Genomic DNA, 24903 nt, shown 5'->3' with positions numbered 1-24903 from the left:
TGGAAATCAAATTTTTTTTTTTTTTTTTTCACCAGATAAAGAAGGAATGGAGAACTGCAATTCTGCAGTTTTTGGTTCCAATGTAGAAGAGAGAGGAAAAAGAAGAGAGTTTCTCTCTCCCATATTCCTACGATCCCACCCCATATGGCCTCTAAATTTCACACAATTTGTTTTCTTTTTAATTATTGTCCAATCAATTTGCGCCACCTAGCTTGCTAGTAAAGGACTATATATAGGATTTGTTTTTTTTTTTTAATTATTCTCCAATCAATTTGCCACTTTGCAAATGTTTTTTAAGCCATGTATTATACACCATTATTTCTTAAAATTCATTATAAATTCTTACGAGCTTTAAAAAATATTCTGTAAAGTACTACAAACTCAGAATCACTTTTCATCTTTTATCATCAAATTCAACAAATTACTAAAGAAAATTTGTCAAGATTTTTATACATTAGCTAGTCCAAAAGATCTTTCGACTATTCTGGATAGTTCATATTAAAGTAAGGTCATGAGTTGGATGAAATATTAGTTAATTTTCTTGCAGACTTTGGACTTAGACCTTGAATGGTTGTCTACATTTTTTGGGGACCTTTTACCCTTTTAAATTCTGTCATTCTCTTGACAATTCCTAGTTTCACCACTGATCCTATATTGCTATATTGTTGGGAAAATGGCGTTCTATGTTGGCAGATTCGAACAGTTTTTGGGGTTGTTGCGGGACTTTTAGGACAAGGTGGACTTGGGCTTTGAGAATGTCCTCTTATCTTCCTTAGTTCGGTTTCGTACCAAGTACCTCGAAAGAATTAGCATGTCTTAGGAAATATCCCACTTAGATCAATGACTCGAAGATAGCATGATTGGGCAAATAATAACTTGATGAAGAGAATCATGGTGTGGAAGCTAGAAGTTCATCCATTTAGCATGGAAAAGAGAGAGTTCGCATGGTTGTATGGTGTTCTCGGTTGGATAATCTGGGTTTCCTAGGATGGTAACAAATTTTCTGATGGTTGGAATGCTCAAAGGGAGTTATGGAAAAGATACTAAGGTTACAGAGTGATACTTTCTAGGCTTTGTGCCGCTATGTGTTATCATGGATCCCTCCCCTAAAGCTCTTGACCTATTAGTAGTTGAATGATTCATTCTCAAGGAATCTCTAATTGTGGCTTGATTTTCCCCTTTCTCCCTAGTTCTTCTGCTACCCCCATTTTGATGCAAGATGGCTAGCTGTTGCCACCCTGTGAAGCCTACATCATGCCTTCTACCTAAGGCGCTGCCTTCTTGGGTCAGCTTTCCATAGGTGCTATTTCTGGTAGTTTGCCTCATGGCTTTCACGCGTTGGACTTCTGCGTGAGCTGGGAATGGAAAATCAGCCTCTCTCTTCATTAAATGTTTGTTTTGCTGGGCTTTCACGTGACCTTAGAGCAATGATTTGGTTCCTTTCTAATTGGATTGGTTAGTTTGCTAGGAAAGAGAGTAAGCTAAGTCTATTCACTCTCAATGCTTGCCTATGTGGACTACAATGGGGGTAAAATAAGCCTCTCTCTTCATTAAATATCCGACTCAATTATCGTAGTGTGTCATGGTTGTGAATATATTCCTTTCTTGATCCTGCAGCTTTGCATGTTTTTGGGTTTGACTTGAGGCTCGCATGACAATTGAACCTCGAGACATGGTTGGGCTTTCATATGACATTTTTGAGCCTCAATAGTGCTACTACTCAAAACCAACTGTTATTTAATGGGTTCATGACCTGTTAATCGGCGCTTGATAGATAAAATAATTCCATGTTTTGGTTAATCCAAGATGTAATGGTAGCTGTTGGATGCATCATACATGCGAAGATTTGGACACTATTTGATAAAAAAAAAAACAAAATCTTGCAATTAGCGAGATGTTCTGTGGTCGTATGCTTTGCGTGTTACTGCTGTACTTAGTCAATCCTTCTGTATATAGACTAGTTCTGGAGCTCTTTCTCTTTTTTTTCATGCTTTTTTGATATACATTTTAGGGTTCATCAATGAGCTGAAGGTATTCATTACAAGAATATTGAGAGAACAATAAAATCTGGTGGGTGTAATTGAAATTTTAGTACGTTAATAAGTGTCCAAATCGAATACATCTTTTGTTTTGTAAGAAAAGTACATTATTCTTCCTCTTAATTTTTGTCTTCTATCACAATAAAAAAGGTTAATGAAAGTAACATAATTTCACAAAACAAAATTTTGCTTGTCTTTTTTAAGCCTTACCTACTGGTGATTTAATCACCAATAATTTAAAAATAAATAAAAAATTAAAATAAAATAAAATAAAAAATCCTCTCTCACTCTCTTTCTTTCTCTTCAATTTTAAAACTAAAAGTAAAAAATTTCACACACAATTTGCATGTGGGCATATAAGTGTGTGTGTACATATATATATAGGGATAGGATCAAGGGACTAATATTTTGACAAACATTTGTACACTTCCTTGTAGCCTTTAGATTTTATAACATTTAACGGTCTAGATTTAGAGTGATGTGGAGAGTTTTAAACATTAAATGACTTGGATTGGATGAAATCTCCTCTTTCATTTTATAAAAAATGAACCCTAATAAATAACAAAAAAGGAATGATTAAGAAAAAGGTGATACCAGGGATTGGATTAATATTCAGCCGAAACGAAATTGCTATATATATATATATAAAAAAAAAAGAATAAAAGCGCAGACGAATGAAATCAAGTTGTTTGTTTGATTCGGAAAGCTAAAAAAAGTAGAAAAATCATCAATGACCTAAATCGACAAAACTATAAAGATTTTGCAATCACCCTACATATATGAACAATAATATACGGTTTAGGATTTTTGTACATTTTGCTTATGTAATGAAGATTCAAGAGACTAATAGCTTGATTCGTTGTAGAAGGCATCAAATTTCATATCAATCCTATGAAGGTTGCAGACCTTATTGGCAAAGAGGGAGATGTAGGTTACAATACTTCAAATCAATGGAGTTCTACCTCCTTTCTTGTTTGCATGCTTAAAATTAGGGTTTCTTCCTTTTTAATTTTGTTTTTAATTACCTTCCATATTTTATGCGTTTTGAATTTTATTTTTATGTTTAATATTAGTTAAAATCCACTTAAGTATCCATGTCATTTAATGAATGAATATGAACCCTTGGATGTTCTGTAATCTAAAGGTTTTAAAAAAAAGTGTAAAAATATTTGTCAAAATATTTGTCTCTTGATCCTATCCCATATATATACACACACCAAGTTATTATTGAACAGAAAAATACAAGAATGCCAAGCGAAAGGATAATTTGAAAACACACACACATATATATACACACACCAAGTTGTTATTGAACAGAAAAATACAAGACTGCCAAGCGAAAGGATAATTTGAAAATATATACCAAGTTATTATTGAACAGAAAAATACAAGACTGCCAACCGAAAGGATTATTTGAATACATATATATGTGTGTGTGTGAAACACACACACAACATGTAAGTATTGAACAGAAATATACAAGACTGCCAACCGAAACGAGTTATAGGAAGAAACGAAACAAACCGACCTAAAGGTTTAGTTTAATAAACAAAATTACACATTGTTCGCGTGAGGCCCCTTAAAAACAGTCCGCCAACTTTATCAGACAAGACCGAGTTAGATGGATGTATTGAGTTGATACATTGGAAAAGCAAGTTCAAACAAAATTCGGCATCTCCCTCGTACACATTAACAATTATTATTAGGAGAGCAGACTCTGGTTTTTGAGCCAGTAGTACATGTTAAAATGTTGCCACACGTGATAAGGCTTGTTGAGACTTGTCCTATGATAAAAAAGGTAAATCCTCTTATTCAACTAAGCTACTAGCTGCTTGCTGGATAGATTTGAACAACTTTGAGCACCAGACAAGATGTATTAAACTAGAACACAATTCTTAAACTGATTCATGACATTCTAGAACAAATTACAAAGTGAGTTCTCTGATTGAACATTACATCTAGATTGATTCCAAGCCTTCTCATTCTAACTGATTCCAACTATTTGATCCTAATTTAATGCTCTACTAAACATTGTCTTATTAACAATTAAAGTAAGGATTTATATAACAAATGGTCCTTAAAATTAACTCATACTATCAAGATGGTCTCTAAAATTGAAAATCGATCAATGTAGTTCTTGAAAATAGGTGTCGCAAATCAATGTGGTCATTTTGTTACAATTCTGTCAAAATTTATGTTATCTGTTGATGTGGCATAGAAATGGTGGTCCCTGAAATTGACTTACACCATCAAGATGGTCCATGAAATTGAAAATCGATCAATGTAGTCCTAAAATAGATGTCTCAAATCAATATGGTCCTTCTGTTGTAATTCTATAAAAAATTTGTTACTGATGTGCACATAAATGGACCCACAAGTCAAACTAAATAACAAATAAATTAGCAATAGGTCTAATAATTTAATAATTAATTAAAAAATTGTCAACCCAGAAACTTGGTCATGCAATTACCTCTAATCCCAACCCATCTTTACACACTTCGACACTTCATCAAATTGGACTAGGATTGAGATCACCTTTGGTGACGACTTTTGTGACTCCACCGTCAACATTTGGGCAATCAACAATCTCACAACCTTAATCTTGGAGAGCTTGTTGGGCGCTCCCCTTGTGATCTTGGTGACATGAAGAATGGCAAGCTTTGCCTTGAAATAATCTCACTTTGCAAAAAGTTGTTTTGACAACTTTTTTAATTAATTAAGGCCCACATCAAAACAAAACAAAATTTTTGATAGTTTATGACAGAATGAGCACATTAATTTGTGATACTTATTTTCAGGGACTACGTTAATCGATTTTCAATCTGAGGAAACATTTTGATCGTGTGGGTTAATTTTAAGGACCATTTGTGATAAAAACTCTTACATCTTGTGGGCTCTATTTATGTGCCACATCAACACATAACAAAAATTTGACAGAATTGTGACAGAAGGACTACATTGATTTGTGACACCTATTTTTAGGGATTACATTGATCGATTTTCAATTTTAGGAACTATCTTGATGATAAAGGTCGATTTCAGGGACCATTTGTGATATAAACCCTTTAAGGTAACTAAATTATTAGCAATTAAAAAAAATTACAATAGCTTCCCATTTCAATCACTCCTCTAAAGGAGAAGCTGGGAAAATGTAGCAACATTGATTGATCAACTGAATAATTTTGAAGGCAGTTGGCATGCATTCAATTTCGTAGGAGGTCAATCACCCATTTGAATTTCAAATCAATTAAGTAGTACAGAGCACATCAAGATAAGAAAAACACAAGATTACAGCAAGAATGAATGATCAAAATCAGATTGGATCATCTGAATTCAGCAAATAATTGGAAAATAATTAAAATGAAAACTGTTCAGGTATATATATATATTACCTAGTTAAGGTATATGGTACAATTTCGAAGGCTTGAGATTATCAGTGACGTTGAAATACTTCAACGTCGTAATCCATTTTTCTTGATTCTTCAACAAATGAACTGCGATCGTGTCTGGCCAAAGCTCATGTGTGCATCTTGTGGGCGGCTCCGGAAAATTGTACATAGACCACTTAGCATTGTACCTGTTTTTCGCGCGATGCCCTTCTCTAATCCAATCCCCGAAAATTTTATCCTCCGGCCCTTCCAAATGGTTCTTGGGGATGTCGGACTCTCTAATCCACTCCACTATGTCCCAAGAAATCAAATACCCCATTCCAGACATGTAATGCACAAATGGATCCATACTTGGGCATGGAATAACATAACCATAGTACAAGTCCTGTCTTGGTAATGGCTTCAACGAGTCCACCAAGCTTTGCAGCCTAAAATACGCATCATCGTCTGTTTTCATTACATAATGGTAAGGCCGATTTGGCCCCTTCGTATCGTTGAACATCTCTGGCAAGCTCGAAAAATAGGTGTAAGTCTTACCCTTGTTCATATTCTCTTTGCAATTGAGAATGATAATGTCATCGTAACGCAATATTTCTAATGCCACAAGTACTTTCTGGTCTTCCTTCGTGAGGTTGCAGAACACAAACTTCACGTCCACTGTTGCCCCTACCGGAGTTTGCGTGCCGTAGATCATACGCAGGAAGTGGCGGCGGTGGTATTGGTCAGGAAGTGTTAGAATGCCGAAAAGTATACGAATCTCATCGTCCGAGGAAGAGTTCTGGGCGAGCAAAACATTTGCTGTTGAAGTACTGTTGGGAGCGTTGATGTTGGAAAGAGCAGAGCAACCGAATTTCAAAAGACTATCAAATCGAACCTCGTTGATGGAAGCTAGGGCACAGAGGAAACAAATGAAGAAGAAGGAATAAATGATGAAACGACGCCGGTCCGGCCTTGAGGTCTTCATTGTCCTTGCGGAGGGCAGAGAGACGGTGTTGACGCCTGTGATGGAGGGTTGTAATGCATGTATGGAGAGGTTCTCAATGGAAAGTTATACTAATAAATTCAAAGTTTTCTTAGATTAAACGCATGACTTGTCATTTTTCGTGCAAATGAGACTAAAACTTTGACTTTACTGGCTGCAAGGAACGTGAATCGTGATAAAAGGCAAAAGCGTTATAATAACTAGTTTACGATTTTGGTCCTTCACATAGAAGCAACATGGTGTGTTTCATCTTGGTAGTGGAGGGGTTTTTTCGGTTTTTTATCTTATATGACAAATTGATAAAGTAATCTAAACTAAATTTGTCTATTTCTCTTCACTTGTAAGTAAGAAGTCTTAGTTTGATTCTCGCTAAAGGCAAATTTGAACCACATTACGAATTGACCCATTGTGAGTTTTAGTCTATCCCCCTCTCCTTTAGTATAGATAATATCGTTTATTCAAAAAAGAAAAATAAATAAATAAATTTATCTATACTATGAAAATGAGAGGATTTAAACTCGAAACCAATGAGTTTAAGAAAAATATCATATCTATCAAGGCAACCCACCACTTATGGTGCTTTGGTCTTTCTTGGTTGGCTTTGTAGTTCCCCAATAGAAGGCTGGCATCAAGGAAATTTAGTAATAAATATGGTCTATTGGCACCGAGCAGGATGGTGGAGTTGAGCCTAAAATTAGTATCAGTCGCTTTCCATGAATCTTTAGGTTGAAATTGCACTTGCACATGGGGAAAAGTGATTTTGGTCAACTTTTCATAATTAGGTATTCTTGCATGTACACGGTATCGATCGGCTTCAATGCTCTCGCCATATATGCTTGAATTTCAAGCAACCCAAAAAATGTCAAGGGAACTCCAAAATTATGATTCCCAATTTAGCTTACCCTCAAAAGTGCTTTGTAGTGATCCAAGAACGAAATGGAGTATTATATTATACTAGAATTGAAGAAAAAACGAGTGTCAAGTGCATTCAATATTGGTATAAATCAAGCAATTTTAATTATTGGTACTATTAACTAATATTATGCCATCGCATTTGTGGATTTTTTTTTTTGGTAGGGACTTCTTGACCACGTGACAGATTAAGTTGTTTAATTATAAATCAACTTATCTTATAAATCGTGACATGTTTTGATAGACAGCGTTAGTCGCTTGACCTGCCACTTAGCACAAGTACTAGCAGTATCAAGGTGGGAGCAATGTCTGCATTTGAACCCAACAATCGCAATTTTTTACTTACTATTATCACTCTTGATCCGAAAAGATATTCAAAAAAATAGAAAGTAATGTTCAATTGGTTTTTTTCTTGCAAGTAATTAAGGGTTGCATCAACAGTGCTAGGACCAACATAGATCCACATTTGGTTAATGGACCAGAGCAAATATTGTTTTGTGTTGTAGAATTTTAATTATAAATCAAATTAAACTCTTATAAAACATGACACATTTTGATGGACGGTGTTTGTCGCTCAACCTGCTATATAGCAAGGAGTACTAACAGAGAGTTAAGGGAATTTAGGTCTACTGTCCCCTTCTGTGTGTCTCCTTTATGTCTCCTTGCTAATATTTTGATACACGTCCTCTAACTTAATCTAGTCTCTAACTCTGTTAAGTTTTTAGTTAACATTCAAAATTAAAAAAGAAATCCAAAATAATCTGATTGTTGGGTTAACGAGGTCTGCAAATCCAAAATATAATTCTCCATCGTTGTACTGCTTTTTCTAGAAGAAAGCTCTTATAGGAGTTCGTTTTCTCATTGTACTGCTTTTTCTCTATAGTTTATCCTTGAGAAGTTGAGCATCCAATCAGGTAATCAGGTATTGGATATATATATATATACACACACACACACACATTTGTCTGTATATTTTTTGAATCATTTATAATTTTCTTACTCTGTTTTGAATCTCATGAAGCCAATGGAACAAAAGCATATGAAAAGCACCAAAGAAGGATTAGGCTTTGATGAGCTCTCAAATGACAAGCACCACGAAGACTCATGATAATGATATGGGAGCCATCTTTTTGATCCGCCTGCTGTAATCGCTATTTGGTAGCTTCTTCTCCTTTTTGGACTTCAGTAGCCTCTACGGGGCTAAAGGTATTTTTCTTTGTTTCTTTCAACATTTGCACAGTGCATCGTCGTGATGAGGCCTGGTCAGACTTGATCTCTCCGACTCCTCATCCCGGGATGTGAAATCGGATTTTTTGATATTTGATGGAAGTGACGGCATCCAGCTTTATTAACCAAGGTCTCCCAAGAATCCCATTGTATGGAGATGGGTCGGTTACGATTGTGAACATTTTTTTTGAGACGACTGGCTATGTTTTCATGTCAAGTGTGTTGTGGCCGATGGCAGTTAAGGTGTGTCTGTTGAATCCGGTAAGTACCTCCGCTTGGCGTATGATTGTGCTTTCCAGGTCCATCTTTTGAATAACTAAGAGTTGTAGTAGGTTGACTGCACTTCCATTGTCAACCATCATTCTATCAACTATAGCATGGGCTAGTTGGATAGATACTACTAGTGCATCATCATGCGGGAAATCGACGCCTTCTTTATCCTGCTTAGTGAAGCCAATAATAGGTCTAGGTTGGGTATTGACTGCTTGGACTTGTGAGATTAGTAAAGCCTGCTGGAGGTTCCTCTTTTTGGAGTTATTGGTGGCCCCCAAGTGTTCGGATTCGGCGAAAATGCCATTGATTCGAATCATCTTGGTTGGAGGCTCCTCTTCCTTGTTTGCATTCCTCTTTGGCTGCGCATCCGGCTTGTCCAAGTATCTATCGACTTTGCCTTCTTTCACGAGCTTCTCTAGGTAGTTCTTCCAAGTGTAGCAAACGTCGGTTGTGTGACTGGGACCTCAGTGGAATGCGCAATACTTGGTATGGTCCAACTTGGAAGTATCTCCTTTTGATTGTTTTCGCAGCTTGAACAACGGCTCTTTCTTGATATCACGAAGGATTTGATGGATTGAGATTGAGAACTTAGAATAGTTTTTGGTTATCAGGCCTTCTTTAATTGTGGGTTAGGCCCTGTGCTTGACCTCCTGTTTACCCTTGCTAGGCGACTTCCTATCCTCCTTCTTCTGAGCAGCTGTCGACTCTTTTTGAGGCTGCTCTGGTGCCTTTTCTGCTCGCAGAGCCTCGTCCCAAAGTGCATGTTTCTCTGCTAGGGCGAAGGCATCTGCTAAAGTTAGGTCTTCTTTCATGATCATTTCTCTGAACAGTGGGTGGTTTGCTGGGAGTCCTTTTTGGAAGACTGCATTTGCTATTGAGTCATCATATCCGATTATCTTCGCCTTCTCTGCTTTGAACCTCTTCACGTAGTCGCGGAGTGACTTCTTTGGGTTTTTCTTTATGTTGAACAAGTGATCGGACTTTTTCTTGATCGAGCGGTAAGATGAGTACTTTTGGTGAAAACCAAAGAAAGATCATCAAAATTCTGGATGGATCATGGTGGCAAGGTGTGAAACCAATCTTGTGCCTCGCCTTGTAGAGTGGTGGCGAATATTTTGCACATAAGGGCATCATTGTTCTGATAAAGGACCATCGCGCTTCGGTAGTGCTTCAAGTGCCTTTCTGGATCTCCATCTCCTTTGAAAGACGTGAAGTGCGGCATGCTAAACTTGCGTTAAGGCTCTGCCTGCTCAATCTCATCCACGAAAGGTGACTTGCTTATGTTGGTCATATCTCGCCTTAGCGCTTCATCAGCCATTTCGTTACGTCGGAATTCACGTAATCGTTCATTGAAAAGTCTTTCTACCTCTTTTTGGATTTGCCTTTGTTGGGGTAGTAGAGTTCTCATCTGCCCAAGTCTTGATCTGCTGGTCCAGGCTGCCTTTTTACATGCTCGGCTTGTCTATGTCGCGACTGCGGTATATGAGATAGATTCTTAGCAGGCGAAGGGTTTCTTCGCAAGCTGCTGGTTGTACTTGAACTGAATTGAGTGATCATTACTCTCCGGTTGTCATGCTGCATTCTCCGATGTGATGTGGATAATATTTCTCGCTGACCTAACCGCGAATGAACGTTTTGCCTAGAAGGCTGCTTATGTTGATTATCGGACCGTGAATGTATACTTGTCTGTGGGCCTAGTCGAGAGCGTGTGCTCCTCCGCCCACTAAGACGAGTGTGTATGCTGTTTCGGGGGCCCAATTGGGAGTGTACACTGCCCAAGTGCTCGACCTGTGTTTGGTTGAGTGGCTGCTTGAGAGGTTCCTCGTCTGCCCTTGTCCTATTTCAGGACACCCCATCTGGGGCACGTTGGATCTCGGTGCATTGCAAAAGTTGATTTACTAAGGCCGTCTGTTGTGCAAGGGCGCTCGTCAATTCTATGACTTGTCGGGACAAGTTTTGTTTGCCATTTGGATCGGAAAAGCTTGGATGGAATGTACCTCCTTGGGCAGTGGAAAGATGGTGGGCCCTGGGCACGAGATTTGAGTTGGGAAATGTCAAATCCATGGAGAAACATGGTGAAAATACCTTCGGCTCAATGATTGGTCCAGATGGTTGAGATAGTCTTGGGTCGACTTGGGTTACTTAGGGGGCCATGAGAGCAAGCTAGGCTACAGGAGCAGGTTGGGCTATGGGAGCAGGCTGGATCACGGGAACAGGCTGGGCTACGGGCGTAGGCTGCTCAGTGCGTGATGCATGCGAATGCGAGGCTTGGGCTCGGGCCCGTGTAATCTTGGATGGCACGGCTTGGGCCATGGTGGAACCTTGTAGTGGTGGTGTCACTCCGCTTACGACCGCATTTTGCCTCGTGGATCTTCGCGGTCCCATTTCTTGAGTATTGAAATTTTCTCTTGTGGAATTTTCTAAATTTCTAGCCGTTATATTTTTCTTATACATTTTATCAAATAGAGAAAAACCTTTTTATGCGAGAGGCTTTTACAAGTATGGATCTCAAGCTCTCAATGAAAGCACCAATTTGTGGATGCAAATTTCTTCCTCCTTGATCTTAGACAAAATTGCACCTACAAAACAATTAACACCTTAGGGTCAAGGTCAAGAGCCTCACGCACCCACGATGAATTTGGGGGGGGGGGTTTGTCCGAAGAACCTCCGATGCCAAAGTTAGAATTTGGAGAGAAAAAGTGTTTAGAGAGTATTTGAGATTTTTATAATTGTGTTGGAATCATCTTTTGGTGGAAATGGGAGCCTATTTATAGGGATAGGCCGGTCCTCTTTGGAGAAAGAGTGGCCGGCCATTAGATGGATTTTTAGGTTTAATTTTTGGTTTAATTAGCCAATTTTAATAGTTATTAATTGGCTAATTAAACTTAAGGGGAATGTTTTGGTGGTTACAAAATATTTAGAGTAAATAGATAATTAGGTTATGTAATAATTAGCTAATTGATTTAGCTAAAAAAGGGAATTTAGGTAAATATATATGGGGTGAAATAAATTTTAGGAATTGCCTTGTAGAAGGATTTGATGAGATGAATTTTTGAATTGTTACCTTTTATGGGCATTTCTGACTTGGTTGAGGATGATTGCTTGCTACTCACGCATAGGAATCCTGATACACCCCAAGGGTATTTTTGTCTTCTTAATCTAAAAATCCACGTGTCGCCTTGTGATTATTTTTGGCTCCACATTAGTCACCTCAAACTAAATTTTTTTTTGCACAACAATAGCAACAACAACATAAATACAATCGATAATTAATAAAGCCCTCTGTTCGCTTACTCAACTCTTCACCCAGTAACCAGTAGTCCCACTGCTGCGAATCATTTCCATCTTCATTAAACTCCATTCAATTCCTGCATTCGACCCTATCCATTGGCTGCCATGTCATCGAACGACGGCCTGATTTGGGGTTTTCCGCACCTTGTTTTAAGTTTCAACTGGACAAAATCCAAGATCATCCAAAGCTTGCCTCGAAAGAATTGATGAAGCTGTACAACGATGGAGAAAAATTGGGAAGAAGTTTGCTCACGCTGGTAACCCAACAGCCACGGTAAGAATTCTATTTTGGATTTCCATACCTCGTTAACCCAATAGTCAGATTATTTTGGATTATTTTTTACTTTTAAATGTTAAATAAAAACTTAATAGAGTTAGAGACAAGTTAAGTTAGAGGATATCTGTCAAAATATTAGTAAGGAGACACAGAAGAGACACACAGAAGGGGACAACAAACTGGGAGCCGACTCAAGGTGGGAGCAATGTCTGTATTTGAACCCAATAATCTCATAATTTTACTTACTATTATCACCCTTGATCCGAAAAGATATCTAGAGAAATAGAAAGTAATGTTCAATTGGTTTTTTCCTTGCAAGTAATTAAGGGTTGCATCAACAGTGCACAATGACCAAGGTAGACCCGCAAGTAAAATGAGAATTTGGTGAATGGACTAGTGTAAAAAACATGAACAATCATGCGGATAGCTACTAATAAAAATTGAGAACTTTTTTTTATTTTTTATCACACACCCTTGTTAGGTTAAATCCTAACTCCGCCACGTCACATAAGCCTTCACTTATGTTCTTCTCCGCTGCGGGATTGAGAAGGGCATAAATTGCAGAACTTATGAACCTTTAGGTTAATCTCATATCATGCACTCCAATCACCCAACATGTCAGAAGACCATAAATAGAGAAGGAATACAAAAGTAAGAGAATTGTACGCATTTACAATTAACAATAACAATATCAGAACAAAAGTTTTCTCACGTATCAAATTTTGGCGTCAGCAATCATTTGGTCTTTGTATAACAGATGAAGTATACATTTGTACGACATATTCACATCGACAGTAGAAGAGCAGTTCTTGCGAGATGCATAAGACCGTTGAAGTGATAGTTCCTCGAGATGAATAAGAACTCTTCTACAGCTATATTTTGGCATGGGAGGCACAATACTATTGGCGTGAGTAATCTTTAGGGAAATAGGAATGTAAATATAGTGTAAATATTATAGTCCTTTATTAGGAAGGATATTTCTTTGTCCTTTTTTGTTCCCTTGGAGAACAAGGACTGTAAGTACTTATATATCAAATTATGCAATACATGAGAATTAAGTCGTTAAATTCTATTTGGTATCAGATGGTTCGATCAACTTATAGCTGTGGGTGAATTTTTCTCTATGCCCATGTATTAAGTAGTGCCTGCTGTGAAGCCTATACCGTGTTGCTGTGGGTGAATTTTATCTATGTCATATGTTGAGTAATGGTTGTTGTGCAACCTGTACCCTGTTGCTGCTGTTGTGCAATGGATTCTTTTTGGGTAATTGCAATTGCTGCCTAGTGCATTGTATATTATTGGGCAAAAAGTGAGTGCTCAAATGTTAAGCAAAACAATTGTATTGCTTTAAGAATTCCCAAACAAATTGGGATATTTTCTTACGTGTTAGCTTTTCATCACTGCTTGGATTGCTGTTTATTGCGTGAGGTCTTTTTTTGCTGCTGGTTTGTGCCGTGTATACTTACTGCTACAGTCCGTGCAAAAAGTCTACAATCCACTGTTTTTGTGTCGATCCAACAACCTGAATAACAGCGTGACACGTTGCTGAAGCTTGTGTTCCTCGTAGTGTGTGGTTCTGTAATTAGTGTGGTGTTGTGATTGTCGTGTATTACTGTCCCGTGAGTTATGGAGAATACAGGTTGGATTTTAGATTCCGATGCAATGGCTCATATGACGTATGATAGAACTTTGTTTCAGTTCATGAAATGGTACTACTGCTGCTATTGTTAGAGTGGGAATAATGTCTCTTACACCCTCTCTTCCTTTACATAATTGTTTATTGGTTCCGTCATTATCCCATCACTTATTGTCTGTACCTCAAGTCACTGAACAATTGGATTGTGTTATATTTATGTATCCTTCATTTTCCTTGCTCCAGGATATTTAGACAAAGGAGATCAGTGGGCGTGGCACTAAGAGATGGGCTATATTATTTGGATGACATGGTTCCTGGAAGAGCTAATTTGATGCCTCGTCGTTTGGGGCATGCATCACTTGGTTATTTGAAACATATATCACCTGATTTGTTCAGTGGTATTGAAGACTTATAATTGAAATGTGAAGTATGTATTTTAGCCAAAAGTCATCCTACTTCATTCCATCCAAGTATGAATAGAAGATCTTCTCCATTTGTGCTAGTACACTCAGATGTGCGGGGGCCTTCCCCTATTAGTACTACTTCCGGAATTAGGTGGTTTGTTACTTTCGTGGATGATTGCACTCGTATGACGTGGTTGTATGTGTTGAAAAATAAAAGTGAGGCTTATGATGTGTTTCTTCTGCTTCAACAGATGATTAAAATTCAGTATTCCTCTGATATTAAAGTTTTGTGTTTTGACAATGGTAAAGAGTACATAAATTCTAAGTTATCCTGGTTTCTATAAGATCGTGGAATTATTCATCAAACTACATGTCCGTATACTCTGCGACAAAATGGGGTTGCTGACAGAAAGAATCGTCATATCTTGGAAACTGCTCATGCCTTGCTTATTGGTGCATTTGTGAATAAACATTTTTGGCTTGAAGCCATTACCTATGATGTGTATGTGATTAACCATATGCCATCTCAGGTTATGGACTTCCGTACACCTCTTCAAGTATTGACAGAACATGTTCCCGTCACCAATACCTGATAGGAGCATATTTATGCTATTTAGTTATGTTGTTTCCTTGCATTTAGTTACTTAATTACTATCTATTTTAGTCTTTTAAGCTATTTTCGTATGTTTTTAGGTCCTACTGGCAAAAGGAGCAAGAAAGTGCATTTTGAGGCTATTTGGAGCAGTTTTGGGCATGGATTGGATAGCTTAACTATGGAGCAATGTGGATGGACGAAATTGAAGTCAAGAGATGCTAGGAAAGGCTAAAAATCTGGAGAAAGAAGTCCAAATGCAAAGAAGATAAGGAAAGAGCAAGAAATAAGGAACCTTATCCAAATCTCCTTATCTTATCCAAACCTTATCCAACCTTATCTTATTTTATCCTATCCTAATCTTTTCCTACCTTAATTCCAACTTCAAAGAGAACTCATTTTCACATTAAATCACCTAAATATCAAGTTCTAGAAGCCCTATTTTCGTGCATTAAGTTTATGCCACATGTAACCCTTCTAGAAATTCTAGAATCTGCCACAAGCCTTGTCCTCCTTGGAATCTGATTGAAAGTATCCTTGTTCTTTGGTGATTTGGAGTCCTAATTCCTCTCCTTTTCAGCCCAAATTCGTGCCTTCCCTTCACCCTATAAATACATGATGTCACAACACTCATAAACCACCACCCTTTACCCCAAATTCACACCACACCATCCACCACAACTCAAGAGCCTAAATTCACACAAATCCCCATTGTTGGCAGCAAGGAAGGAAGGAGGAGCCACCTGGAGTGTTTCTAGGTGTATTCTATCTTTGTTTTTAATGTTTAAGTTTAATTATCTTTGTTTTGCGAACATGTGGAACTAATTTCTTTTTAGTTGGAGGTGAATTCGAAGCCATGATTATATGTTTTATATGAATTGATTCCATCCAGTTATTGTTTTTTTAAGGCATGAATGTGATTTGCTTATCTAAGTTATTAAAACTTGTTGATGTATGTTGGTTAAGGGTCGACACTTAATTTGCATGCATGAATTTGATGCTAGAGTATAAGGGAGTCTCACGTAATAGTTATTCACTTATATTCACAAGTAGTGGAGGTTGCTAGTCACAATCGTGTTAAGTAAATCCTTGGTATGAGTCTCATGCATTTCATAGTGATGAATGCCTTGTCAATGCTTATGATTTTCATAGAACTTAATGACTTTTGACATGTATCTCTATCATGCATTTCATATAGGGAACTTGAGAAAGATAATTTGGTTTAGATGCGTATTCCATCTAATTCAATGAAATAAGGAAAATCTGATGGTTAGTTGTGCGATGTAACTAACTTGGGGTGTTGTCATTCATAGTCTAAAGGAAAAATAACTGGAAATTGGTTTATATGCATATATCATGTGTGGAGAAGGACCCTCTAACTAGCCTTACACCCATGTAATTCACCTAATTTCATTTTTACAAAGTGTTTTCTACAAAGTTTTTGTTTTAAGTTTTAAATTCATCAAAAAGCAATCCCCCTTTCATTTAGTCTTGTTATTTGAGTCAAAATTTTTTTTCATTGAGTCTTTTGAGTCATGTTAAGGTTTATTTTCGTCCAAAACACTTATTAGGTCTAAAATTGAGTCTTTTTGAGTGTTTGTTGCTGTTTTGAGTGTTTTAAGTTAGTTTAGAGTCTATAGAGTCTAGTTTAGTATTTTTGAGTCTTAATTGTGTTGATTAGCATCCCTTCTAATCCCCGGCCTAAAAAGATCCCTACTTTCATATACTACAATCATAGGGTTTTAATTTGAGTGTTAGAATATTTCACATCAATACCCTAACTCCTAGTGTGTTTGGATGTGTAGCGTATGTTCATATTCACAAGATTCATTGTAGTAAATTGGATCCATGTGCTATTAGGTGTATCTTCATTGGATTTGCATCCCAAAAAAAAAGGTTATAAATGCTACCACCTTGAAACTCAACACATGTATGTGACAATGGATGTTACCTTTTCTAAATCAGAATATTTTTATACTCTGGTATCATCACCTTCAGATCACAAGGGGAGAATGCTAGTATTTGTGATCTTGATGGTTGAGGAAGAAAGGTGTTAGAAGTGATGGGTTCAGGTGGTGTGTCGGCGGTGGCAGGTGCCATGAGAAGGCTTGAGGTGTGTGAGGAAGGCTAGAGGGTGGAAGAGATAATATTTGGTGGAAGTGGTGACGAAGGCTCGAGGTCGGTCGGGGAAATGGGGATCTTGGTGTGTGGTGAATCAAGCACCGTTTGATGTGGGCAAGGTTGAAGTTGGTGTGGTCATGGGTATTGGAGCCATGTGTTGGATGGATAATGGGAGTAACATGCTTGTCGGTTTGGTCTATAGGTGGTGAGGAAGTGTAAGGAAAGATATGCTCATGAAAGATAACATCACGTGAGGTAAAAAATTTATGTGCGGCTAGATCATATACCTTAACCTTTTTGGCCAGGAAGATAACCAAGGAAAACACAACGACGAGCACGAATATCAAACTTAGTGGTGGGTGTGAGGTTGGTAGCATAACTAAGGCATCCAAAAACACGTAAGTGCGTATAAGTTGGTGGTGTGTTATGCAAAAGTTAGTATGGAGACTTATGAGAGAGCAAGGGTGTAGGTAGATGATTAATAAGGTAACAAGCAATTTGGATACTTTTCCCCCCAAAATTTTAAAGGTAAGTTGGCCTGAAACCTAAAAGCACGGCCAACATTTAAAAGGTGCCTATGTTTACGTTCAACCACCCCGTTTTGTTGTGGTGTGTAAGGATAAGAATGTTGGAACGAGGTGCCACATGAGTCTAGGTAAGAACGCATGGAAAGAAATTCACTACCATTATCCGCACAAAGAGCTTTAATGTCATGTTGAAATTATGTTTTGACCCAAGAGAAAAAGGATTTCAAAATTGTTTGTGTGTCGGGTTTGAAATTCATAAGATGCACCCAAGTAAAACGAGTGAAATCATCCATAATAATAAGAAAATATTGTGCCCTAGAGTGTGTTTGATTTCTGTGAGGTCCCTAAATAACACAATGAATAAATTCAAAAGGTGCGGAAGTTTTAATTTCACTATGATGAAAGGGTAAACGAGTTTGCTTTGCTAAAGGGCAAACTTCACAAATGTGTTTGGAATCAAACATTATTTCAACATTATTCTTGGCTAATGAAAGTAAAGGTGCGGATGATGGGTGCCCAAGGTGCCGATGCCATAGGCTATTGGTATGATGGATGTGGTTGGTGAGGTGAGGGTTTTGTCTTGGTGTAAGATAGTAGAGCCCATCAAAATGCTTGCCCAGGCCAATCACCCTCCTCGTATCCATGTCCTGCACAACACAAAAATCCGGATAGAATGTCACTATACAGCGCAAAGCTTTTGTCAATTCACTAACAGACAACAAATTGACACAAAACTTTGGTACATAAAGAACTTTATCAAGAGATAGATCATGTTTCAATTTTATAGAGCCAATGTTTTTGATTTCCACTTGCCTTCTATCTGGTAAACCAACGGAGTCATGCTGAGCATTAACGATGTTGTGTGTTGGTGGTAAATGTGATTCATAGTCGGTTGCTCCGCTATCAATAATCCAATATAGAGTTGAGTGTGGATCTGTTTGTGCTATATTGTATTTAGGCAAGAAAATACCTATTACGTTTGCAAGTGGTTGTCCATTACCATTGCAGAGCATGGCAATGATCTAATTATACTCCTCGGTAGTGAACATAGGACTGTTAGAAACATTAAGCTTGGTGGTTGCATCAGAGTTGATAACCTCGGCATTGTTGACTATTGATATCTTATTCTTGGGCTTCACGTACTTGCCATGCCATCTGTGTCCTTCTGAAAACCCAACAATGTAGTAGCAACGGTCCACTAAGTTTTCATCTCTGTCGCAGTAGGTACATTTAAGTGACTTACATCAAGATGTGTTAGAAGGCTTCGTGTTGGTTGATGGCAGTGCTTGGGTTCGCTGGACCTGCATTGCGTGAGAGTTCGTCTCCATATCTCGGCGACTAGCCACATCCATATGCCGTTTATGTTGGAGAATAAGGCCATGGACTCGGTGTGTGTCAAGGAATGGACTCATCATCAGAATCGAGCCTCGTATAGTTGAGTAAGAGTCGTTCAATCCCATCAGAAACTGCATAACTCTTTCTTTTTCTTCCCATTCAGCGAGTCTTCTCAAGCCTACATAAGTGCAAGTAAGTAGATCATGGTAGGACACTAACTCGTCCCACAAGGCTTTCATCTTGGTGTAATAGGCAGAAACCAAGAGTTGCCCTTAATGATTTTCGACAATTTCTTCTCGAATTTGGTAGATCCTTGAGTCACTGCTATTTGAAAATCTGTCCTTGAGATCGTTCCAAATTGCAGCAGCAGTTTCAGTGTACATGATGCTATCAGCAATGTTTGAGTGGACTGAGTTCAAAATCCACAGTGTTACCATGTCATTGCATCTTTTTCAAGCTGCATATTTTGCGTCCAAGAGTGATGGAGCTTTAATGGTTCCATCAATGAACCCAATCTTGTTCAATGAACCCAGTATGATCTGAGTAGTGTATGGTGTATGGGTCTGAGAATTCCATGGGATTCTCATTTGGTTTCATGTTTTTGGTTGGTTCTGTCATGGTGTTGGCAATGGTGTTTGTGAGAGATTTGTGGTGGTTATGGAAGGGTATGGTGGTTATGGTGGCGGAAGCATGATAAAGTCACTAAGATCGGTGCTTTGATGCCAACTTAAATTGAGAATTTGTATATTGCATTGATATGAATATTGGTACACAAGGTAAGATTTTATATAGAACTTATGTGTTATTCTAAGTAAACAGATCCTATAATAAAGCTAATTACTCCTATAATCACTCTATCCCACGAGTTGACAATTTCAGAAGCTACAATCACTCTCAATTAAATCGTGTAATTTCTTTTCCTTTAACAGTTGGATGTCCAGGATGACGTGATAATCGCTTCAGGGGAGTAAACCGTGACAAACCCGTGTAAATTGGTGCAACAGAGCCTTGGTTCATTCCTGCAGAGACCGCTATAGGTGTTCAGTAGCCATCTGCCTAGACTGCTGCAGATGTTCAACAGCTGTCTGCCAATGAAGAATGTGCTGGCATTTAGCTAGCTTCTGCCAAAGAGGAAACAACTCCACAACAGGTTGCTGTCGAGCCTAGTACTGGTACTACTGAGACTCTTGCCAAGCCTGTTTTCCCCTCTCTTTATAGCTCAATAGTGTCGTAATCTAATACGTCTTCTCTGAATATCCCTGAGGTAAGTACTATTGATGCTCATGTAACTAATGATGCTATAAGTACATATAAGTTGCCACCAAGGCAAAATCGTGGTGTACTTCCTGATAGGTTTTCTCCAGAAGGAAAAGTGAAGTATCCAATGGCCAATTATGTGTCATGTAAAAATCTTTCACCTGAACGTCAAGCTTGGGTGAACAATGTGGAGGCAATTCAAATACCAACTTGTGTGGAGGATGCTTTGAAGAATAAAAAATGGACTGAAGTAATGGACGAAGAGATGATGGCACTACAGAAAAATAATACATGGGAAGTAGTGGAACTGCCAAAGGGAAAAAAACCAGTTAGGTGCTGATGGGTTTATACAGTTAAATACAAGGTTGACGGATCACTGGACATGTACAAAGTAAGGTTGGTAACAAAAGGATATACTCAAACGTATGGTGTTGATTATTACGAAACTTTTTCTCCGGTGGCTAAGATGAATACGGTACGAGTTCTTATCTCATTAGCTAGAAATCTGGATTGGCCATTAAAACAGTTTGATGTAAAAAATGCTTTTCTTCATGGACATCTGGAGCAGGAAGTGTATATGGATTTTCCTCTGGGGTATAATGTTGGGGGGAAAATGGAGTGTGCCGATTGCAAAAGTTGCTTTATGGACTTAAGCAGTCACCTCATGCATGGTTTGGAAGATTCACTTAGGCCATGAGAAAGAATGGGTATTATCAAAGTTATTCTAATCATACGTTATTTGTGAAATGGAGAAAGGGTAAAGAAACAACCTTAATTATTTATGTGAATGATATGATAATAACAAGAGTGATGATTCAGATGAGATTGTCAAACTGGAAAAAAACCTTGTTGCCGAGTTTGAGATGAAGAATTTAGGTGATTTTAAAATATTTTCTTGGAGTCGAGGTTGCTCGTTCATCCAAAGGTATTTTCTTGTTTCAATGAAAATATGTTCTAGATTTGTTAAAGGAAACATGTATGCTTGGGTGTAAGCTTGTGAATACTCCTATTGTGGAGAAACATCACTTACGAATTTATCCGGATTAGGAACCAATGGATAAAGGCAAATATCAGAGATTGGTAGGGAAACTAATTTATTTAGCTCACACTTGTCTAGATATAGCCTATGCAGTAAGTGTGGTGAGTCAATTTATGCACTCACCGAGTGTGGATCATATGGTTGCGGTTGTGCGGATTTTAGCATATTTAAAGTCTTCTCTAGGGAAGGGAATTTTGTACAAGAATCATCGTCATCTAAGAATTGAGGGGTTTACTGATGTTGATTAGGCAGGTGATGTGACTGATAAGCGTTATACATCTGGATACTTTACGTTCATTAGAGGAAATTTAGTTACTTGGTGGAGAAAGAAACAAAAGGTGGTGTCTAGGTCTTCTGCGGATGCCGAGTTTAGAGGCATGGCGCATGGAGTGTGTGAAGTCCTTTGGTTGCATAAGTTGCTTTGGGGTCTTGGTTTCAAACCAAAAGAGGCAATGAATCTGTACTGTGACAATAGGTCGACAAGAGAGATCGCAGAGAATCCGGCATGACAGAAGGAAGCATGTGGAGGTTGATCAACACTTCATTAAGGAAAATTTGGAGAAGAAGATTGTGTCACTACTGTTTGTGAACTCAGAAGAACAACTTGCAAATATTCTCACTCATGCCGTTTGTAATAGGGTTTTTGGTAACTCACTTATCAAGTTGGGCATGTGTGACATCTATGCTCCAACTTTAGAGGGAGTATTATCGTGAGTAATCTTTAGGGAAATGGGAATGTAAATATTGTGTAAATATTAGAGTCCTTTATTAGGAAGGATATTTCTTTGTGTCCTTTTTTGTTTCCTTGGAGAAGCTAAGGACTATATGTACTTATATATCAAATTATGCAATACATAAGAATTAAGCCGTAAAATTCTATTTGTACTGCTCGGAATAAAAGGTTGATCTCACTGATGCCTCAGGCTGACTAACTCAATATCGAACACGAGAGTCCCCAATGTTGATCCTTCTCCATTAGCAAGACGAGTTGGATTAAAAATGGTTGTAAACAGTCTCTGTCTGTCAAAAAACTGAGGAAAGACAAAAAAAACAAACCCTCAGAATTGAGTAACAAGGGCGGAATTAGGTTGGAATCGTTGGATTTTAATCGCAGTACAAAGTAGTCAAGTCGTTGTTTATCTATCCATCTACTCATTCAAAGTAACACGTATATATATGATGCGTCAAGTATATCACACACACACACAGATAGCAGACTATCAAAACAAACAAGCATAAGGTCTTCTGAGTTGCGTAAGTAGTCTTTATTTTGTTTGACTAAGATGTATATACACCTGTTTAAGAACAAATTTACCAAGAGAACAGACTAAAGGAAATAATCTTGAAGATGCAGAGGAATTACATTAGGTGGTATAGGTTCTTGTGACGTGCTCAGATACCCTTGGGATGGCGGTATAACAACCCGACGAACACCACCCACCTTCATAGATTTAACTGCTGTTTCAATCCCTGAAATGACCTGAACATGCTTTTCAAAGATCAACACATTTATCTGCACAAGTATATAGTAGAAACTGAATCACAGTACAATATCCAATAGAATATGTCAACGAAACTTCCCTTCGGGCTTCCTGATTTACAGGATTTCCCAAATTCAAGAGACCTACTTATTTTAATCTTATATGAAATATCAAATTACATGAATGAATATAAGCTGCAGCACTGAAACAACTCTATTAATTGTCAAGATCACAGTGAGATTAATCTTACAGATGAATATAATCCAAAGGTGGTAGTAATACTAACACAAGGATATCATATTGACATGACGAGGACTTACTTTGCCGGACCCAATCACGAACACAAAAGGAATCGGTTCACCATTTTCATCTTTATGATCATATGTCGAATCAAATCGCCATCCTTGTTTTGCTGCCAATCTTCCATAGTAATGAACAGAAACCTTCACAATCAAATTGTAAACATTTAGATATCCTAGTATCCAATCCAAAACTTGTGAAAAGGACCACAAGTGCAGCACAGAACATAATTCGAGGACAAGAACAACTATTATTAGACTACATTGACTAAAACTAAATTTGTGGTATAGGGAAATATTGCTACGATTATAGCCCAAATAAGAAATATTTAAAGACAAAACGTGCAGGTTGTCATTGCCATACAGCCACATACGCAACATCCCCTTATCTCAGTGTTATAACCTTATAAGTATAATATACACACATATTCACACATACACATATTATGGACAAGGGAGAGAAAAATAACCTGGTCGCCATCGGCGGGTACTTGACCATCACCAAGGCGAAGGTCCAGAGCCTTGACCCCGCCGGAGTTTGGAAGCTCTGAGAATTCGGTTCTGGTGGCGGACTTTGAAGGAGGTGTCAGCGTGAATAATGTGGTGGAGATTAAAGTAGTGGATAATGCTCCCCTTCTAGTTGTGATTAACGAGGATGGGGTTGGAGAGGTGACGTTGGGATGAACTAAACGAACGGTTGGATGGTGGGGAACATGGAAGCATTGTAGTGGCGCGAAGCACTTGAGAATCATATTTCTTGTTCAGATTTCAGATGTATGGTATGGGGATCGTCTTTATTTTATGGTTTTGTTTGCAAAGTGTTGGTGTTTTTGTGAATGATACAAATACATTTATGCCCTCAGCCATTTTTTTATTTTTAATAAATAGTATTATGTACACCAAGGCTATTAGAGTGGGCTTAATCTCAAAATAGATTAGTAATAATATGGTTCAAATTCATCTTTGGTGCGACTCGAACTTAAAACCTCTTATAAATGAAGAGGAATACCACTAAACCGTACTATTAAGTGACAATTTATATATAACTTTTCTTTCAATATAGCGATTTATTTATAACCAACTTTAATGGTAACTACGGGGCACGGCCGAGTCGGATTCAAATTTAAAGGGACTAGGCCGGGCCCGTTTTAAAGTTTCGTCAACCAAATTCTTAGTCAGACTAGGAACAAATCAACTAGGAAGTTGAGAGTTCAAATTGAATTGCTAAATTAATCAGAGGAAACATAAAATATTAAGAAAATCATCCATTCTTCATATTATTAGACCTGACAATTTTTTATACGTTCTGTTTACATGATACGAAAATAATGGATTTTGAGTCAATACGATAACTAAATGGGTTGTTATCGGGTCACTCGATAAGAACCTGTTAATGACAGGACCTAAACAGGTTTACACAAAGGTGACACGCGGGTAACCCGTTTTGACGCATTAAGAAAAAAGTTATTTTGATGATTTTAATTTTTCAAACTACTAAAAAAACTTACTATAAAATACAATAGCTATAGTGTATATGTATATATTGTATATTTAATATATATTATTGTATTATTATCCTATACAAATTAAAAAATTTAAGTTTTATTTATTTATTTTTATAAGTATACTATAGGCAAAGAGTGAGATTAAAAAATTATAAAGTACATTAGAAATAAAAACATACATGCTGTCATGAATAGTATTTTGAAGGAAGTTCAAAATAAATAAAATTCATAATCATTAACAAGTTTGAAAAATGTGAAATGTGACGACCCGTCCCGAATTAAATATTTTATCCTCGAATGTGTGAAAATGACGATTA

General features: G+C 37.6%; 3 protein-coding genes and 1 non-coding gene across 4 annotated transcripts; all 4 read right to left on the bottom strand.

Moving 5' to 3' along the window:
* Positions 1-5256: 5256 nt before the first annotated feature.
* On the bottom strand, positions 5257-6496 carry LOC137736457 (beta-1,3-galactosyltransferase pvg3). The gene has a single exon (XM_068475722.1). The coding sequence runs from the start codon at positions 6390-6392 to the stop codon at positions 5436-5438; it is 957 nt and encodes a 318-aa protein (XP_068331823.1). The 5' UTR covers positions 6393-6496; the 3' UTR covers positions 5257-5435.
* A 2253-nt stretch (positions 6497-8749) lies between these two features.
* On the bottom strand, positions 8750-10140 carry LOC137736026 (uncharacterized). Its single transcript, XM_068475372.1, has 3 exons — positions 10069-10140; positions 9481-9832; positions 8750-9285 (listed from the first exon to the last, which is right to left on the bottom strand). Exons 1-3 carry the CDS (start codon positions 10138-10140, stop codon positions 8750-8752), a joined length of 960 nt encoding a protein of 319 aa, XP_068331473.1.
* Positions 10141-13702: 3562 nt separating this feature from the next.
* LOC137738533 (small nucleolar RNA R24) lies at positions 13703-13797 on the bottom strand. The gene has a single exon (XR_011068976.1). It is a non-coding gene; the product is annotated as a small nucleolar RNA R24 (small nucleolar RNA).
* An 8299-nt stretch (positions 13798-22096) lies between these two features.
* Positions 22097-23833, bottom strand: LOC137738339 (peptidyl-prolyl cis-trans isomerase FKBP17-1, chloroplastic). The gene is made up of 4 exons (XM_068477976.1): positions 23552-23833; positions 23103-23225; positions 22665-22781; positions 22097-22332 (listed from the first exon to the last, which is right to left on the bottom strand). Exons 1-4 carry the CDS (start codon positions 23831-23833, stop codon positions 22210-22212), a joined length of 645 nt encoding a protein of 214 aa, XP_068334077.1. The 3' UTR covers positions 22097-22209.
* Positions 23834-24903: the final 1070 nt, after the last annotated feature.

Source organism: Pyrus communis, chromosome 6 (genome assembly GCF_963583255.1).
Source record: "Pyrus communis chromosome 6, drPyrComm1.1, whole genome shotgun sequence".
NCBI classification, from domain to species: domain Eukaryota; kingdom Viridiplantae; phylum Streptophyta; class Magnoliopsida; order Rosales; family Rosaceae; genus Pyrus; species Pyrus communis.
This window is presented reverse-complemented; position numbering and strand designations above follow the sequence as displayed.

What these genes read in the sequence shown, in the direction of transcription:
- LOC137736457 (XM_068475722.1), bottom strand. Translation starts at nt 6,392, where the DNA reads ATGAAGACCTCAAGGCCGGACCGGCGTCGTTTCATCATTTATTCCTTC.
- LOC137738339 (XM_068477976.1), bottom strand. Translation starts at nt 23,833, where the DNA reads ATGATTCTCAAGTGCTTCGCGCCACTACAATGCTTCCATGTTCCCCAC. An exon ending in TACCCGCCGATGGCGACCAG is followed by an intron (nt 23,226 to 23,551) that starts GTTATTTTTCTC and finishes TTGATTGTGAAG; the next exon opens with GTTTCTGTTCATTACTATGG. An exon ending in AAGAACCTATACCACCTAAT is followed by an intron (nt 22,333 to 22,664) that starts GTAATTCCTCTG and finishes GTCTTTCCTCAG; the next exon opens with TTTTTTGACAGACAGAGACT.
- LOC137736026 (XM_068475372.1), bottom strand. Translation starts at nt 10,140, where the DNA reads ATGGCTGATGAAGCGCTAAGGCGAGATATGACCAACATAAGCAAGTCA. An exon ending in TCGTGGATGAGATTGAGCAG is followed by an intron (nt 9,833 to 10,068) that starts GCAGAGCCTTAA and finishes TTTCACCAAAAG; the next exon opens with TACTCATCTTACCGCTCGAT. An exon ending in TAGGAAGTCGCCTAGCAAGG is followed by an intron (nt 9,286 to 9,480) that starts GTAAACAGGAGG and finishes CATTCCACTGAG; the next exon opens with GTCCCAGTCACACAACCGAC.